The sequence below is a fragment of the Poecilia formosa genome, unplaced genomic scaffold (assembly GCF_000485575.1).
Source record: "Poecilia formosa unplaced genomic scaffold, Poecilia_formosa-5.1.2 Scaffold138, whole genome shotgun sequence".
NCBI lineage: Eukaryota > Metazoa > Chordata > Actinopteri > Cyprinodontiformes > Poeciliidae > Poecilia > Poecilia formosa.
Genome location: NW_006800077.1, coordinates 1,018,706 through 1,037,511, shown reverse-complemented (window position 1 = coordinate 1,037,511; position 18,806 = coordinate 1,018,706). Strand labels below are relative to the sequence as shown.

Below are 18,806 nucleotides of genomic sequence, written 5' to 3'. Positions count from 1 at the left end.
CTTTGGTTTTGCCATTCCGGGAACAGTTTCAAATTCACCCTCTGAGAAAGGACTGACACCAAACATTTACACCACAAAATAGGGGTGGGGGGGAAATGATGTTGGTAATTGTTAGGAAGTTAATTTAACCTGAAAGTCTTCTGTCTTTTCTAGTGGACATGTGGGTGGGAGGCAGTTGTAATTGGTTTCTGTTTACCAGTACTGCTGCCAGGAAAACATCCTAAGGCAATTAGCCTGACGGCACAGGCTTTATCAGTACAAAAATGGTGCAGTACACGTGTTTCCAGAATGTGTAAATGTAAGAGGGGAAAACTAAGCAGAGAACTGTACTCAGTTTAAGAGGAAGTCTTTTGTTCTGGTTTATTTTACTCCATGAGTAACCATGGTGGAAAAATAAGCTTTGCTGTTTCTGTGCCGTGTTTCTAAAAATCCAGATAAATGTTTGAATGTAACAAGACTAAGCCTTCAAAGTCCCGTAATGAGTCTGAAAGGATTTTCTTCCATGACTCAGCAGTCATTTCCCCTCCTCTCTTAAAGTAAAAGCTTTTTTTCCTCATGTTGTTTTTCAGTTAAAACTAGAAATCGTGGCTGACCTTTTAAAACTGTTTTCTTGCTAAATTTGTTTCTTAATGGACAGATAATCTGTGAATCACTGGAAGGAGACTTTAAAACTCTGAAAAGTTTTGATTTTAAGTCTACTGACTGAAATTTTTGCTCATTTTTCCTTTCAGAATAGCTCAAACATTTTTACTTTGGCAGGAACGTCACTGTGAACATAAATATATTTTTTTTTTATCTTAACTACTGCACCGTGGCTCTGAATTTATGTGTGATGTCATTATTCTGCTGGAAGGTGAAACTCACCACAGTCTCAAGGTTTTTATTTCTATAACTCTTTTTCTTCCACTCATTCTTTCCACTTGTCCATCAGCTCTGAGCAGCTTCAGTGTCTCTGCTGAAGAAAATGATTCCCACAGCATGCTGCCGCCACCGAAGGTGGTTTCTGATATGGGTGACATGAGCAACCACCCAGGGTACCATTTCATCAGGGGGCGGCAAGTAGCTCCTCCTACCTTCTGGTCCTCCGCCACTCTGAAATACATCCTGATATTATATCCCTTACATGGCTTATGATAATTTAGAAATGCAAATTCTTAAGAGTTTCTTTCAATAAAAGCTATTTCCTTGGCACTTTTGCATAAAGAGCTTAGAATTAGTATAACTCTTTCAGTTCAGAATCATGCACCACTCCAGTAAAGTGCATTAAGGTTTGTTGTAATGTGATAACATTTTAAAACGTTTTTTTATTTTTATTTTGTACTTTTGTAAGGCTCTACATAAGCTGCGAACAGGACTAAGTCGCAAGCATCAGACTATCAGATAAGGTCAATGGAGGATAGCTGGAGCTGTGATTAAACGCAGCAACCAGATTTATGAATGAAGCTGCAAATTTTACACACACACACACACACACACACACACACACACACGCACACACACACACGCATCTCCTTAGTTGACAAGATTTGACAAGCAGCCAAAAATAGAGAGTAGAGCTCAGTGGCCGTCGGCAAAAGTATATTCTATCTGACTTACACACAAAATACTCTCTTACGCACACGCACGCACCTACACTCACGCACACACATCTCTGCAGTCCTTCTGTCACCCCGCCCGTCTCGGGCTTTGGCGGAGTCCATATGTGAGTCATCGGCGGACTTTAACTGTGTCTGTTGCTCTGCGCTGCAGCAGAGACACATCAGTCAATGACAGCATAACGCCAAGGCCTCTGCTACACAAACACTGAGATGCCATAACTACAATCAGTTTGTTCAGATTTAAAAGTAAAAACACCGGAACAGTTCCTTGTAAGCTTTCACTAACTCTTTAATATTCTCACCTCTGCATCAAATATAGCAACAGGAGTTCAATTCTCTTTTAACTTTAGCGCTTCTAAAAAAAAAAACTGCGTTGTAACTCTCACCTTCAAAGAGACATTTAGTTCTAAATATAGTCCTGTTATAATTCATTTCATTATGAGTTGCGACAGGAGAGGTGGCGGCTGTATGAACGAAACTCTTCTCACACCAGAGAGAGCGAGCTAGGCTGGGTTCGGCTGACTCAAGCGAACAACGCGCGTGCGTCGGGGGGTGCCTTTTGTGTAAATGCACTCGCGGGCGCGCACACATAAAAAAAACACAAATAAGAGAGAGAGAGAGTTGCGTATCTAGTGACGCACGAGTCAGGTGACACCTCTAATAGCACGAGGAGCTGTCCGCGGTGCTGAAACTAGACTCCAAGCGCGAGGCTGAGAGATGCTCAACTCACTCACGAGCCTCGACACAAACTAAGAACACAAGGTAGGTCCGGTTGTTATTTAATAACGTCACAGCCAGCTCTGGTCTACGCTAAATACTCTAAATGTTAATGTTATTCTTAAGTTAAATATGTGCTCATTTATTCTGTTTCATGATAAGAAAAATTAATAAATAAATGAAATATTACATTGCGAGCGCTGTTTTCCAACCTGAGGCTCCGCCACACACGCTCGGAGGAGGAGGTTATGTTGTTGTCGCACGCAGGAAGCTGTTCTTCTCGCGGCCCATTTAGATCATTTTATATGCAAATTTTGCGCTCTGTCGACTGAAAGCTGACTATTAAACAAAAAATATGTTTAATTAAAAAAGGGAAAAAAAAGGCTTTCCTGTAAGTTTAGTGCGGCAGTGTAAAAAAATCAAAGAATAAAATTAGGAAACAAGTATAACAAAAACTGCTAAAGACTGTTTAAAATAAATAAATTAGTAGTAGTAGTAATAATAATAATAATAAATAATAATAATAATAATAATAATAGTGTATGTGAAGTTCAGGACACTTTATCTAGAAGATAAAGTGGAAGAGTTGTTTTCATGGTGGATTGAAAACAACTACAACTGGATGTTGGGAGGTTGATCCAGGGTGAAGGAGAGGTTTCATGGGAACATCAGTCTTTACCGGGTTCCCTTGACAACGGCGACGTGACTCCCGGAGAGCAGCAAGTTGACGGCTAATAGGATTTGTACGGGAGCTGAATACCGCCGCTGCTGCTACTGGAAACGAGGCGACTGCGTCCTAGTATGAGGCTCAAATGACACCAACAGGCGGGTTCTTACGTAAATACAGTGATGCAGAAACATATTATTCACAAAACTATTGTTTTCAGTATAAATTTCTAGATTTATTAAATGGCGAAACAAAATAGTTTGACTAAAAAGTTTCCCATTTAAAAATCAAAATAAAAGATTCAAAAAAAGAAATGGCTTCAAAGTATATATTAATTTAATTATAATGATAATTTGTTGTAGGGAGAACACCTTTTTCAGTTTTTTCTTATGCAGTCAGTGGGAATAAACATTTTTAATCAACAATAATTAAAAAAAGACAACAGACCCCTGCCAGAGCAGTGCACCATGTGAACCTGGCGCTTGCTGTAATGCATAAAGGTCAGTGCTGACATGCGCTTGTTTATCTTCCTCCTGCAGACGTCACCATGCCGTCACTCCTTCAGACCTCACCACACAGGCCGTTCCTCATCTATTTAGCCAGCCCGCTCTTGATCTCCCTCTTCCTCACTTTCACTGGTGTCATCGGGGCCTCGATCCGTGACCACAGGCTACGGGGAAGCGAACCTGACTCACAGGAAGGAGATGTGCTCCAGGCACCTGACACAGATATGCTGAAAGCGTTGGAGTACATTGAAAGTCTCCACCAAAGAGCTCCCCACGAGGCAGAGCGTGATATCAGCCATATGGATGACGCTGAGAAGCTGCGTGCCATCCTGAGACTGGCTTCCAACCCCACACCGAGCCAAGACGAGCAGGAAGAGCAGGAGGATGAGAGAAGGCAAGATAAGAGCGAAGAGTTGCTCCAGGCTGTGCTAAGCACTCTAGAGCAGACAAAGAAAGCTGCCAGGCCAGCTCTGCTCCGCCCAGGTCCAGAGGGAATGGATGCGAGTTATCCCAGAATGCCACAGAAAGAAAAAGGTGTCACACCTCATAAGAAGCTGCCTTTGTTGTTTGAGGATGAGGAAGAAGGTGAGGGTGGCGAGGAAGAGGACAGAGAAGGTCCCAGACGTGAGAGTCCCTTCAAACGCACCAAAGAGAACGTGGAAGAGAAGTACACGCCTCAGAACTTGGCCACGCTGCAGTCCGTGTTTGACGAGCTGGACAAGCTGACAGGCGCAAAGATCCTGCAGAAGCGACAAGACAAAGGCGATGACATGGGAGAAGACGAAGCAGAAGAAGACGAAGATGTGTTCAACGTGAGGCATGCAGCATACGATGACGGAGACAGAGATCTCACAGACTGGGGTCCACTGGATGGACAGGATGAAGAGGAGGAAGAGGAGGAAGAAGAGGAGACGGACGGTAACCATGAGGTTGACCGAGGGTTTGATTACACTGATGACAATGACGAAGAAGCTGAAGAGGATGATGAAGATGAAGGCGAAGACAGCTTTGCAGTGAAAAGATCGAGTGATGCGGACGATGTGGCCAACTTGGTGGACTATTACCTCCTGAAGGTGCTTGAAAAAACAGAGGAAGAGGAGCAAAAACGAGAACTAGCCGAGGAAGAGGGCGGGAGGACAGAGAGGAGGCTGCCTCAGAATCAGTACCAAGACAATATCGACCCACGAGTCATCTATCAGCTCCTCACCATCTCCCAAAAGTACCAGATCCCACCCGAAGACCTGATGGACTTGCTCAGACCCGGAAACCGAATGAACCAAGGCAAACTGAGAAAAAGTAATCAGTTACCGCGAGCAGAGAGCAGGTTTTCTTTGAAGAAAGCAACTCCTGAAGCTAAATTCTACAACATACGCCCATCATCTTATGTGAGAAAGACCCCAGAGGAGCTGAGAACAGAGGAGATCCTCAAAATACTGGGCATGGGTGGCGAGGAGGAGCCAGCTCCTGCCAGGAAGCAGAGGCAGCACAAGAGCTCCCTGTCACAACTTCACACTCAGCCTGCCGGGCGTCTGAGGGAATCCGCTCCCACGCAACGGCGCCTTCCCAACACATTCAGAGATGACTACGACGACACGGTGGACGAGGATGAGCTGGCAGCTTATTTAGCAGCTCAGATGCTGGCACGGTATCCCAAACCTGCTTTTAGCAACAACAAGGCCACCCAAAAAAGAGAAGAAGTCAGACAGAGCACGACGGGCTCCTTAGAAAAGGCCATCGAGGAATACTTTGACCTGATGGACACGGAGAAAAGCCCAAAAGAAAAGAGACAGTCAGAAGACGCAGAGAGGGACGGAGAGACACAAAGTCAGAGCGCGGAGAATGAAGCTGTGATGAAAGTGCTGAGTTACCTGAACCCAGAGACAGAAGAAAGTGAAGACAAAACTGCAAAAGGAATATAATCATAGGGGGTTGATACAGATTCATATTTAAATATATATTGTTTAGGTGACGGTGGGGGAGGCGAAAATAAAGTATTTTGAAGAATAAAACACACACAACTTACACTGCTCTGTAGATTTTTAAAAAAGTTCTTATTTATTGGTAAAAATCAGTGTTCAGACTTTCATTTGATGTTTTGCTGAATACAAATTTGTTGCTCGGCGATACATACAGTAAATGTTTCACCAGCCTTAAGTGTTCCACACACACACACACACCAACACACACACACACACGTACAGAGACAGTCACAGCCAGTGTTCAACTCCTTAGATTCCTGTGTGTTTTTTGTAATTCTTTCTTAATTGTGGTCATATGTGACATTCCTGAGGTTAATAAAGCATTGACTTTATTTTTTCCTTACTGTGTTGTGTTTCTCCATTTACTCACCGACACACAGCACACACACCTGAACAGTAAATCCTTCTAAGAACCCTGAGATGAATAAAAAGGAGTCTTCAGGGTCACACTACTAACACATTTTCACCAACATCCTCATCCTCTCTTGGCTCAGTAGGCAGGTTTGCTCATATATTCCTCCATTGTCTGTGGATGCAGAACAAATGCTTTTGAGATGCAACAATGAAAGCAATATGATATGTTGTGGTAAAGGTTATAATACCTCTTGTAGCGTGTCAGCCTGCTCCATAGACACATTCACTGCAAATTTGGACGTTTCTAAAACCTCTCCTCCCATCAGGAATTCATCCAGGATGAAGTAGGCCTTCTCAAAGTTGAAGATGATGTCCAACTCACACACCTAAGGTGACAAATATTTCGGTCTGAGGATCCTCTAGTGGGAGTTTGCGACTTTAACAATCCGGTAATGGAAGCAGGAGCATGAAAGATAAAGTCAGTGTTTCAAAACGAAACAGAAAATATACATTGAGTTTAAAAAGTGATTTGCCCCTTGGATGTTTTCATTGCTTTTACAAATAAGTAATTATCTACACGATTTGTCTTTTTTTGACAAAAACTTATTTAATGTCAAAGGGAACACACATTCAAGAAACACAACTTGGTCAAAAGCAACACCTAAATTCCTTAAGTTTGGCTTGATGGCAGCGTTTTAATGATAGAGCTGTTGCCTCATCAGACTCTTGGTCTTCTCAGAGTTCACGTAAAAGGACTTTTCTTTTCTCCACAAGTTTGTAATTTCTTTACTTGAACTCAAGTAATTTAGACAATTTAATCCATTTCTCTTTGTGTTTTGCTGCGGATTAAAATGTGCAGTGTTCCCTTCTGTGTATGAACAAAAATCCTACTGGAAGAATTTTGAACTTCACGAGATTCAAAGCAGAGCTGCAACTTAAGCCTTCCCAGCAGAGTAACTCACAACCCCCTGTGTGAAAGGACAACTTACATTACCAAAGTATTTATCCAGCAGCTCAACATATCGATGCAGCACCTCCAAAGCAAGAAGTTCATTATCCTGCTCCTCCAGACCAGCACAGAAATACAGGCTGGCATATCTGCAATCAGAAACAAGAAAGGACCAAAGCATTCAAAAGGTGCTAAAAAGATAAAACAATACAAACATAAAGTATCAGGGTTTTGTAGGAGTGTTTTGTCTGTTGAATATAAAGCCAGTAGACATATGTCATGTCGTGTCTTGTGCTGCCACCTTTTGTAAACAATCTTTAGGTCCTTCCATCGGAGGAAGTTGCAGGTCCGAGGCTGACGGGGCAGCACCAGCATTATCATGTCACGGATCACCTTCTTCCTCTCCCGGTCTGATGTCGGCACGAACCATTTCTGCAGTCGGAGTTTTCCCTGGCGATTGAACAGCAACAGGAAACGCAACTGGAAAAAGGTGCAAGGAGCAGAGGAGGAATCGGAGCAGAGGAGGAATCGGAGCAGAGGAGGAGTTTGGTTTATTGAATGGTGTAAACTTATGCAAGTACACATTAAAAAACTGTTGGATTACTTCTTTAGCCCAAAGGCAGGACATTTGCTTTTGGGACATAAGTTTGATCAAACGCCAGGTTAGAGTTTGTGACCCAGTTTGTTTGGTTCAACCAAAAAAAACAAAAAACATTTTGGCATGTGCAGTATGTAAAAAAAAACAAAGTATGTACCAAACTGTGATTTGTAGCTTTGTATAAAAGTGCCAAAGTCTATTTTACTATTATTTTATGTCATTTAAAGTCTCACTAATGAGATGCTAGAGACAGTGAAACACTTACCAGAGTTTTCTCTGGGTGTCACAGAGTAACATAACTGACTTTCCTCCACCTGTTGCTGCACTCTGTCAATTACTTGATTGAAAAAACAAGATTGCAGGCTTTTGGCCTGTTTACAACAAACACAGTAAAGTTACTTTAGAAAATCCTGGCTTTTAAACTGGAGCGTTAAAAGGATGACGCAGTTTTAATGCCACAATTGATAAGTTACAGGAAAGTGGATAGATTTATAGCTGTTATTTGTGTTACATAGTTATTCCAGTTATGAGTTATTCTCTCCTTTTTTAACTCTTAATATAGAGATAAGTACTTGAACCCATTTTTCATGTTGAAGAACATGACCCAGAATGCTGGGTCAAATCCATAACCCGACCCTCTCAATTATATTTGACCCAATAACACAATAATTCAAAGAGGGCTGTTTTTACACAGCTGTGCTTAGAGTGCACTGCTGCATACAGTTTCAATGCAGCCTATATATAGATATAAATATATATATATATAGGCTGGTTGCGTGTTGAGCATGTTGATGGTTGTTAAAGATGCCATCAACATGCTCACTTAAAGTCAAACAGTCAGCAGTCTCTCTAGACACGGAAACCACAATCAGACAGCGTTTGCACAACCAGGTAGATAAAGGGAGGATCACCTGGGAAACAGCGCATGTAAATCACCTCTGAGTGCTATGGCACAGTAAATACAAGGCTTGGGTTGTGCAAGGGTAATTAATGAGAGCTTTGCCCCAGGGTGCAGCTGCAGGCTCAGTGCAACACAATAAACCTCAACATGTGGGGAATAGCAATATCTTTACAGCAAACTCTTGATTTTAAAATGACGCTGACATTTGTAAGCTACTGGTTATGCAAATATCTGAGGACTGACGATTATTTAATATTTATTTGCCAGGAGCAAATATTGCACTTCGAAGGAAATAAATGGTTTTTTTTCCTGTTTGTTTGTTTGTGCGTTTGTTAGTTTGTTTAAAGTCACATTTAGTAAGGTTTTCCTATGACATGACTTCAATTCATAAATCACAAAGTAAAGTAACCTCCATCGACATATAGTTTTTACTTCTCAAACAGCAATCAACACAAATTTAAGCTATATGACATACTTATACAAACGAAGAAATAGGAACAAAGTTTCCTGATACTCACCATTTGATAAAACAGCTATAAAGCTACGAAACCGGGCAGACTGACGACGCACCTTGTCCCGATACGTAGCGCTTCTGTACATGCGCACTCAGTGCGTTGAGGAACTGTTTGCCTTTTCATAAATCAAAGGGTGCACACCTTGTCCAGTCACAGCCGCACCCAGCTGCGCTCCAGCGGCTGATTGGCTGCCGGCTGATTGGGTCCGCACCATTTACACGCCGGCACACCGAGTGGACGGAGTGTGCGAATCACAGTTGATTACATGCAGGGGATGAAATCTAACGGATAAACTATGTTAATTTTCTGAATGTCATTAAAATCTCCACACATTTCGTTCATGTTGCAACTGTTTTAAAGTGTAATTTTACCAACGTTCTCGACGACGGCAACCAGGAGTGGAGTGGAAGGAGTTTCTATCTATCTATCTATCTATCTATCTATCTATCTATCTATCTATCTATCTGTCTGTCTGTCTGTCTGTCTGTCTGTCTGTCTATCTATAATAAATAAAAACTAATTATTTTAATTACCCCATTCCCCATATTGAGATACACTGTGAGCATATTGTAATTTAAAACTAGAAAATTCCTGCAGAAATTTTGAGGGGCCTGCCAACTGTGCCCACAACTTTAAACCCAGCGTTTCAAATGTGCCGTGAAACATAGATATTTACTGTTTTAACATACTTAAACCACCAGTAGCACACAGTAATATGAGTCGCCACTGAAAAACAGAGTATTAGTGAAATTCAATCCGAGACGACTATNATAGGTGCCTGCCATGCAATGCATGGAGGCAGTGACTGACCTGCTTCGCAGGTCAGTCACTGCTCTCCCTATGCATTGCTGGCAGGCCCCAAAAAAAAACGAAAGAAAAAATATGACTGAAGGTGTTTGACTTTGTGAAGCTCTTCTTCCAGCTGAATGAATGCATGTCTTCGTGCTGCCGCTGGGGGGGCCGCTGGAGTTGTGCTTTAGAGAAGCTGTTTATTCAGCGGAGCTACACGTGGTTCTGGTCCAGAGTAAAAGAAGAGGAGAGAAGCCGTCAGACTGAGAAGCTTCCAGAGCAGCAGCATGTCTCTGTACCGCAACTCCGCCTGGTTCCTCAAAGGACTGACCGAGTTCACTAAGTAAGTTACTGACTCAGCTTTGTTCATCAATACCTAGTCTATCTGCGTTTTGGATGTTGGAAGTGTGAGCTGCTGCTGCTGCTGCTGCTGCTCAGCTGTGCATCTCGACAGGTGGAAGTCCATTTAGGCTGCTTACGGTTTTCAGATCATGTTGGACTTTTAGCTGCAAATTATATGATGAAGCGTTCAGATGTTGGCTTTAACAAAAAGAAAGGGTCCCCATGTGGTCCAAAAATGTATAACTTTTGCCATTTAAGATTTCAAATTGTCTATTTTTACGTCTATATATTGTACCAAGAGTCATGTGGTATAGCTAAATATATATAATCGATTGAAGATATGTGATTTACAGAGATTTTTCTTTGACTGTCAGTAAGTTATTATTATAATGGTATTATTATTATTGATGTGTGTACTTGCTGTGTTTACTATTTCTTTTCTTCTGTTTATTCATTTATTTGACTTTTGTTATATAAAATAGTGAGAGGTCAGAGCTGAAGGTCCAGAGTTGGTTTGAAAAATACATACATTGATATTTTTTAAATAGAACTCTCAAACACTAATTCAGATTTATGAATTCAATGTTTCTATTTGTTCTTTATTCTGACATCTGGAATGTTGGAATGCTTAGTTAAGACACTCATTTGTGAATGATACCTAAGTTGTTTTAAAATAAACTGGGAAAAACTTTTGCTTCCTGCTATGTAGCCACTCGTGCGATCATTACCAAACTGTTCTGGTAACACTGAAACGAGTGAGGGTCGCTTTTTTTCAAACTCACGTGAGAACTTGACCTTTGCTTGTTTTTTGATGCAGTTTTCAGCCTTTGAATGCCACAGCATCACTGAACGACATGCTGCGACAATAGAAGCAAACGTTTAAATGTCAGGCTTGCTTGAATCAAACCAAAAATTACAGTGGCTTAGCAGGAGCTGTGGAGCTGCAGGGATCACTTATTATTAACCACAAACAGGTCCTCTGGGAGCTTTATTAGCACTATTTGATCTATCCTAGCCCCGGGGCGTCTTTCCACGTCAGTGTACAGCATGCCAAGTTGTCTGAAGTGATTCTTTTGTGATTGTTTCCCTACTTCCCTTTGTTCTGTGTTATCTTTCCTGCCCGGCAACCCGCTCTGACCCTGCGCTAATAGCTCTCTCTGCATGACACCATCGAACAGAGGGGGCATTTAACCTTAGCGCCCTCGGCCCCCGCGTGTCCCCCTTCAGGCGCCATTAACAATGGCTTCAGGGACAATGGGGCTAATTGAGGTTCTTGGTGCCACACATGCTTTTGAACACGCACTTGAACCAGTGCTGTTGTCACCACAGGGGAGTCTCACCCCAAAGCCCCAGGCACACTCTCCTTCATTGTGTCTGTACAGTAACACTATGAAGGGCCTACAGTAAGCGGCCTGGCCTACACTGACCTTTCTGACCTGAAAGCACAGACACATACATGTCTCCTGGGGAGTTAGGCAGAGATATAATATAGATCCTTAAGGCAGTTCTGTCTTACAGAAATTCCACACAGTGATTTGTGATCTGTTGCAGGAATGGCCACCTGTCAGCATCCAAGCGATTTGTGGAGAAGGATCTGGAGGTGTCCGTGGCTGGGCGCTCCTTCATGATAACCGGAGCCAACAGTGGCGTCGGAAAAGCTACTGCCATGGCTATTGCCAAAAGAGGTATTGTACTTGTTGCTTCCCAGCGTCGCAGCAAATCAACTTAGACACGACGAGCACAGCGAAACAGAAAATGCTGATCTGGTTTTAAGAGGAGCGATACTCTAGATCACAGTGGAGGGTGAGCAAGTATCAGTTGTTCTCCTGGGTAGTTTGAGTCATATATTTGTCTTACTTTCATCAGTCTGAACAATATATTTTATGAGGTAAATAAAAAAAAGAACCCACAGAGGGAAAAACAGAAGAGAAAAAATAAAATGAATGTACACCTATGGATGCGATATTAGCTTAAATATCCTAAATTGTGTGTTATGGTGGAGTTTCTAAAAGTCTTGTCATGTAGATGTGATAAACCATTCAGGAGTCAACAGATACGATTCTATCTCGAGTATAAATAATATTTAATTTCAGTGTAATTGCAGCTCAGTAAACCTTCTTAAAAACTAACATTAAAGAAAGTGTAACCCAACACATCAGCATAAAAGTGCTTTAGTAAAAATCTTCAAACTAGCGAAACTAGCTCTTGCGCTGGAATTTAATGTTTTTTAAATACCGATACTAATATGCATGTGTTTTTCATAATATGTTATTTTGTCGATCGGACTGATCAAAACAAGTCTTTTTAGCATTTACATTGATGCTGTTATCAATTAAAGAAAGACTATTGACTCCTGTGGGTTCCTGTTTGTATGCCAGTGTAAAGGTCTGCTCTGTTGATTTTGCCCAGATGGCTCTCCACAGCTGAAACACTAGGTAGTAAAATAAACATACAACGTTCCAAACAAAGCGCTACATTTATGAAGAAGGACAAATTTGTTTTTCTCTAAATGTCACACATAAATTAAGTTAAAGTTCACTGAAATATCTTACGAGCCACATTCTCAATGAGCCTGGAAACATGCTACATATGTTAGCTTAACACTTCAGCAAACTCCGCCACATGAAAACATTGCTAGTAGGAGTAAAACATGAGTTTACTGAAGTGTGTAGAGTTAGATATTTATTTAAAAAACATCAGGTTGCGTTGTTGAAACTCTTGTTGGGACCAACTATATGTTGCAGGTGAGTCTCTGTAGCGTCAACCAAATAATGCAGCAAGTTCTCACTACTTTTTGTTTTTGGACAACTTTGATGATCAATGTGACGTCAAATGAAGGCTTTGCATTCATAAAACACTGACAAACTAGTCAAAGAGACACCCTAACCCTAAACATTCGAAGCTTGAAGCTTCGAATGTTAAATCTCCAGACTGTTGGGCTTCAGTAAAATTAATATCTGCAGGAAGGCATCAAGTAAGAACGTGTTCTTGTACGTTACCCATAAGTTCTGAGATTTTATTGTGTGCACTGTCTCAGCTGTTCCAGAAATTGATTTCTGTTGAGTCAGTTCAGGTTCAAGTTTATTTATGTACCGTGTTTACAAGAAATTGCTGAGTCAGCCAACGTTCTGTTCCATTTCTTCTTCTTTTTCGCTCCATGTGAAATCATAAAGCAGAAAAGGAAATACACTCCAACTCAAAGATCAAAATACTCAAGTGATGTGTGGTCAGGCTGACTCGAAGACAGACTTGGTTTGCTTCTGTTTGCTACTGTCTTTATAGTGTCAGTAGCTTACTTAATACCACATTTTTTCACTTTTGAGTACATTTTTTATGTGCTTAGTTTATTTTCATGGGTATACAATATTAGGTATCGCTATTTCATTGTTCTTGTGGCATTTGGACTGTTAGCTTGTTAGCATTTCTCTCCTCTCATTGCTAATTTTGGATGCATATAGACTCAGGAATGTGATCTTTGTCTCAGGTGGGACGATCCACATGGTGTGCAGGAACAAGGATAAGGCTGAGGAGGCCAGGGCGGACATCGTCAAGGAGACGGGAAACAAAGTAAAGTGTTACTCGCCTCTCTATCCATCAAAATGATGCCACAGATCAATTGCTAGAATGATATTTTCCCAAATGGCTGACTTTGTTGCAGGAGATCTATGTCCACATCCTGGACTTGTCTGAGACAAAGAAGGTGTGGGAGTTTGCCGAGGGCTTCAAGAGGAAGTTCAAGGCTCTCAATGTGCTGGTAATACAACTTCACAATGTCACATCTCTCCTTTTATTCCCAGCAAATGACGACCTTATTCATTTCAATCTACTCAGATTAATAACGCAGGTTCTATCATGAGTCAGCGGGATGTGAACGCCGAAGGACTGGAGAAGAGCTTCGCTGTCAACGTCCTCGGTAAGCCAAAGGCCGAGTATGAGGCGCGGGGAAAATGTTGAGTTTGGGATAGTTATGGAACATTCTGTTAACTTCCAGCGGGGAAATTGTTGAGTTTGGGATAGTTATGGAACATTCTGTTAACTTCCAGCGGTGTACATTTTGACCAAGAGTCTGATTCCCCTCCTGGAGAAGAGCACAGATCCCAGAGTGGTGAGTTTGACCAGAAGTTTAATGATGCAGATATTTTTTGTAAAAAAAAAAAAAAAAGAAAAAAAGAAAATGCAGCCACATCTGTTTATTTTTATTTATTTATTTTTTTGCTAGAAAAAATTTTCAATACTTGACACACCACAAAGTGAATAATCAAAAATCCGAATATTAAAGTTTGCAGCTGAGCTCACTTGAACATGAGCTTTTAGCCTTTCTCTCTGTTCCTGTGTGTGCAGATCACAGTGTCGTCGGGTGGGATGCTGGTCCAGAAGCTCAGGATAGGAAACCTGCAGTCTGAGAGAGGCCGCTTTGACGGAACCATGGTCTACGCCCAGCACAAAGTAAGAGCTGAGCGCTAAAACCTTTTGTAAAGAAGGATCTGAAGTTTATGGAATAGAATAGAGATTCATTTCATTGCGCCATAATGGGTAAATTTCCTTGCAACAGCAGCACAGAGACAGACGATCAAAACAAGTAGGTTCACTTAAACATACAATATAAACATATTAAAAAAAAAGGATGAAGAATAAAAATAGTGTGCTGTAAAGGTCAAAATTTAAAAAAAATATTATGCAGTTCTAGTATTCCGGTCCAAGATTTTTAAATCAACCTATTCTACTGAATAGGTTGATTTCTACCTATTCGGTAGAATAGGTTGATTTAAAAATGTTCGAAATGTGCAGTAGAAGATTTACAATGAGTGACAATAAAAACTGTGCAACAGCAAAGATGTGCAGATGCCAACAGGAATGGTACTCAGAATCAGTCCAAACTATGCAAAAACCTGAACAGTTATTGAGTTAGTTGGGAGTTTGTTGGTTATAAAGCCTAACAGCTACTGGAAGGAAGGATCTATGATAAAGCTCCTTTGTGCATCCAGGATGCAGCAGTCTGTCACTGTAGGAGCTCTCTGTTTCAGCAGCAGCTTCATGCAGCCAGGGAGACACTCTCCATCAGTGATGTTATTTCAGCCACAGTCCACCTGCACCTTCCTGATTAGCTTCTCTAAATGCTTCCTCTGATGTAGAGTTAGCCTTTCATTCTTTGTCCTTCTTGAGCTTTGGAAACTTCTGACAAGTGTGTGATCAGCGAGGTAAATTGATCTGGGTTGTGGTAACCAGCATGGTTCGTTACTTTAACAAACACGCAAACGTGTTTGTCTTCCAGAGGCAGCAGGTGGTGATGACGGAGCAGCTGGCAAAGACTCACGCTAACATCCACTTCTCCGTCATGCATCCTGGCTGGGTGAACACTCCAGGTTAACTCGCCCACTGAGAACCTTGAGCGTCCATGTTCCACGTGTGCATTGACCAATCACCATTGCCATCTGTGTGTGTTCTGTATTTGTATCCGTCTGTTGCAGCGGTGGCCAATGCTATGCCGGACTTCCATCGCTCCATGAAGGATAGCCTCCGGACTCCGGATCAGGGGGCCGACACAGTAGTGTGGCTCGCCATCTCCGAGGCTGCCACCACAAACCCGAGTGGACGCTTCTATCAGGGTATGTTGCCATAGTTACATGTATGCAGGCCTGTTTCTTTAAAGGTCTTTACAAAAGCCTTCAGAAGAACTAAATTAATTCCCGAGGACAAACAAAAAGCTGTTTGAAGGATGAAAAGAGTAGATCAGTCTGGGAAAAGTGTTTGTCGCTTGTGTTGGTGGGATGGTGTGTATAGTGTGTGTAGTTGTGTGCAGGTTTGGCATGAGTCCACTGCAGCTGGAGTGGGCTGGTTTTGGTGCCAGATACTGCCAGAGAGTACAGTGCCTCTATGATCGTGAACAAACGCACCTTCACAATGCCCCCATTGGTTCTCTGAGAGCTTCTGGCCTAACAGGAAACACACTTCAGCTCTGACAAAAACATGGCGCACTCATGTTTCTATAAAATCTGTAATGAGGTCATTATTTCCAGTGGTAGTTGAGTTCCAGTTGAAAGATATTAATTATTTCATACCAAACAACAGCAACACTTAGCTGAAGGGGACAGGACTATTTGGATTTATTTGTATGGCACAAAGTGATACAAATAGCCTTTTTCCACTGGCTCCAAGTGCTGTTTTTCCAACCAATTACCTGCTTTTTTGGCCTCATCATGGCATCAGGTACTACCTTGGTGGATGGTCTATAAAGCCCTGAATGTTTCAAGGTCTTTATAGGAAGCCATTTAGCTCCTTATAGACCATCCAACAAGATTTTACACTCCATCTTTTGACAAACAAGGTGCCAATGCAGTGATTTGAGGATTAGTGTATTTGGATCCATTTTCCAAGATGCTGGCAGCAGCATTTTAGATGAGCGGACACCATTAAAATGATCAAACCTCCCTACTGAAAAAATGTTTTCTATGCTCTTATTTTTTTTAAGAAACTCTTTATGTAGGCAGTGCTTCTTAAGATAATATTTATAGATTTTGTTTCATGGTCTCAGTCTGAGAACAGCTAGGTTGCTTTGCTAACCCTGTGGTTTTAAGGCACTTGTGTATAAACAATTCAGCTTCTTCTCATTTTTCCTTGTCCGGTTCAGTTAGTCGTAGCAAGGACGACAGTTTTAGAACTGGACACAGTGATGATCAGATCAAGAGAAATCAGTCGGAACCACATCAGTAATGATCAGACAGATCCAGACTATGGTTTTTGTCATGATGTTTGTTCTGTACACTAGAACACCAGAGCTTTTTTCCTTCTGTCTTTTATATTCATGAAAGTTAAAATCACTCAGTAGAAGAATGCGGTCATAATTGACATAGTCTTAATTCAGTAAATTAGAATATTATTGAAAAGTTTGTTTCAGTAACTTTCCCAAGTATACCACAAATTTCCACACAGATTGATCAGTCTAAGCCTTCATTCATATTATTATGACATAAAAAAAGGGGGTAGGATAAAATAAGTGGGGGGGTTTTTCTGCCTACATCCTTTTCGGGTATCTGAATAAACATCGTGGTATTTGAAGAAAAAACTAAATGTGATTTTTTTTATATATATATATATATATATATATATATACATACATATAAAACAAACACCTGGCTCGCACATAGAGTCAATGCTGTTTGTGTGTGTGCCCAGACCGAAAGGTGGTGCCCACCCACTTGCCCCTGGCCTGGACCCACAGCTCCCCCCTGGAGGAGCAGAAGCTCGTGGCGCTCCTGGAGGATCTGGCCAAGACGTTTCAGCCCCACTGAGCCAGAACCACCCCAGAGAGAAACAGCAGCACTAACACCATCAGCTCCTATTGGTCGAGGCTGTACATCTACTTTACCCAAAAGCACCTCTGTTGGTATCACTTGATGTGGGATATAAAAATAAGAGATGCTTAAAGTGCTAAGGAGCGTTTTGGAAACCCAGCCTAACAGTAGCAGACTGAATTTAGAAATAACCGAGGGATTGCAGATTGGCAACGCTTTGTAACTATTTGTAAGCTTAGCTTTTTTTTTCCCAGGACTTTATATTTTATAGTGCAGGAATGTTTGACAGTGATGCTGCTTTCACATCTGCAGCTGAGAGCAATGATTGAAGCCCAAACGCACGACTGTAACTGTGACTTTATTAACGCCAACCAGATGGGAATCTGATGTGGCCAAAGTCACGTTTATGTTTTCGCTCACCAGCCTTGGGTTCAGCGTCACGCTGGCGTTTCTGACTCACGCACATGTCCAGTGATGTGCATCTTAACACCCCTGTAAGTAACCCGTGTGTGTGCCGTGTTGTGTTGTGGAGCTACTGTACAGTGCATGGTGAACCCAGGCTGGAGGCGAAGCGTTCTCTCGAACAGCGCAGCATCGCTCGACATGAGCAGCATATTTACAAATCTGTGACTTGATGTCGGCACCTTTGAAAAACCTTTTTACCCTTCCTGTAACTTTCCTGTTAACTCATGCATCAATAAAACAAACTTACAAAACGTTTTGTGTGTTGCTGTTTGATTGGATTTTTCCTAATAATAAAAAAAAAAAACAGCAGTCAAACATATCAAATATCTTTATTAAGTGTGGTTTATACTCTTCAGTGCTCTGCTTTGAGGGCACATGGAGACCCAAGTCAGTTCTGAAATATCAACAAAAGCATTTAAAAATAGTTATTTGCAGATGTACATTAACAACCTTGTTGGAATGGCAAGTATCACAAGTAGCTTCAAGAGAGAATTATGTTACATTTTATGAATTGTGGAGGGGGAAAAAAGAGAAAGGATAAAATGATTCTTGCGCCAGACTAAAGATGATGAGAGAGGTGACTGTTCCGTTATGTGACAGAGGACATAAACTCCTGATAACACGACTAAATCCACTGCTTCCTTCCTGAGACACACGAGCAATCTCAATATCTATTCCTTGAGCTATTTCCGCAAACAGCAAATCTCGGCATCGATCAGTCCTTCAGCATCCCACACATCTGCCAAGGACCCGATAAGTAATGACGGAAAGAGGCTTTTCAGGCTCCAGATTGTACCGTAGATTTGCTAATGATCCTCCATTGTGCTCCATGAGGAGCCTCTTCTGATGCTTCGTGAAATGAGCTAAAAGATCCTTTCACGAGTTCTGAATACAGATTCTCTGCGTGCGTGAAAAGAGCTTAGACACACCAAGAGTCTTTAAGACGTGGAGGATCGTTTTAAGTCTACCTCAGTCAATGCAATGATTAATAATGGATGAAATGACTAATGTGAGGCAGATTAAACTGTAGATCTTAGTTTCTACTTGAAGATGGATCTCTTAGAGTTCTTTCAACTTCACAGCCACAGGTTCACCATTTATAAACTCCACTGACTGTTCTGTGGATGTCTGTGT

General features: G+C 41.6%; 3 protein-coding genes across 4 annotated transcripts; 2 read left to right on the top strand and 1 right to left on the bottom strand.

The window, feature by feature from the left end:
- The first annotated feature begins 2,252 nt into the window (after positions 1 to 2,252).
- scg2a (secretogranin II a) lies at positions 2,253 to 5,799 on the top strand. Its single transcript, XM_007562591.2, has 2 exons — positions 2,253 to 2,360; positions 3,522 to 5,799. Exon 2 carries the CDS (start codon positions 3,530 to 3,532, stop codon positions 5,405 to 5,407), a length of 1,878 nt encoding a protein of 625 aa, XP_007562653.1. The 5' UTR covers positions 2,253 to 2,360; positions 3,522 to 3,529; the 3' UTR covers positions 5,408 to 5,799.
- On the bottom strand, positions 5,526 to 8,939 carry ap1s3a (adaptor related protein complex 1 subunit sigma 3a). The gene is made up of 5 exons (XM_007562592.2): positions 8,788 to 8,939; positions 7,072 to 7,250; positions 6,811 to 6,919; positions 6,070 to 6,207; positions 5,526 to 5,993 (listed from the first exon to the last, which is right to left on the bottom strand). Exons 1-5 carry the CDS (start codon positions 8,788 to 8,790, stop codon positions 5,958 to 5,960), a joined length of 465 nt encoding a protein of 154 aa, XP_007562654.1. The 5' UTR covers positions 8,791 to 8,939; the 3' UTR covers positions 5,526 to 5,957.
- Positions 8,940 to 9,797: 858 nt separating this feature from the next.
- dhrs12la (dehydrogenase/reductase 12-like a) lies at positions 9,798 to 17,923 on the top strand. 2 transcript variants are annotated; one of them, XM_007562590.2, is made up of 10 exons: positions 9,798 to 9,916; positions 11,467 to 11,600; positions 13,400 to 13,482; positions 13,574 to 13,669; positions 13,747 to 13,828; positions 13,959 to 14,020; positions 14,257 to 14,361; positions 15,188 to 15,278; positions 15,387 to 15,521; positions 17,089 to 17,923. In XM_007562590.2, exons 1-10 carry the CDS (start codon positions 9,861 to 9,863, stop codon positions 17,202 to 17,204), a joined length of 960 nt encoding a protein of 319 aa, XP_007562652.1. In that variant the 5' UTR covers positions 9,798 to 9,860; the 3' UTR covers positions 17,205 to 17,923. The 2 variants fall into 2 exon arrangements, with proteins under 2 accessions (XP_007562652.1, XP_007562651.1); XM_007562589.2 differs by having other exon boundaries at positions 9,800 to 9,916; positions 15,384 to 15,521.
- Positions 17,924 to 18,806: the final 883 nt, after the last annotated feature.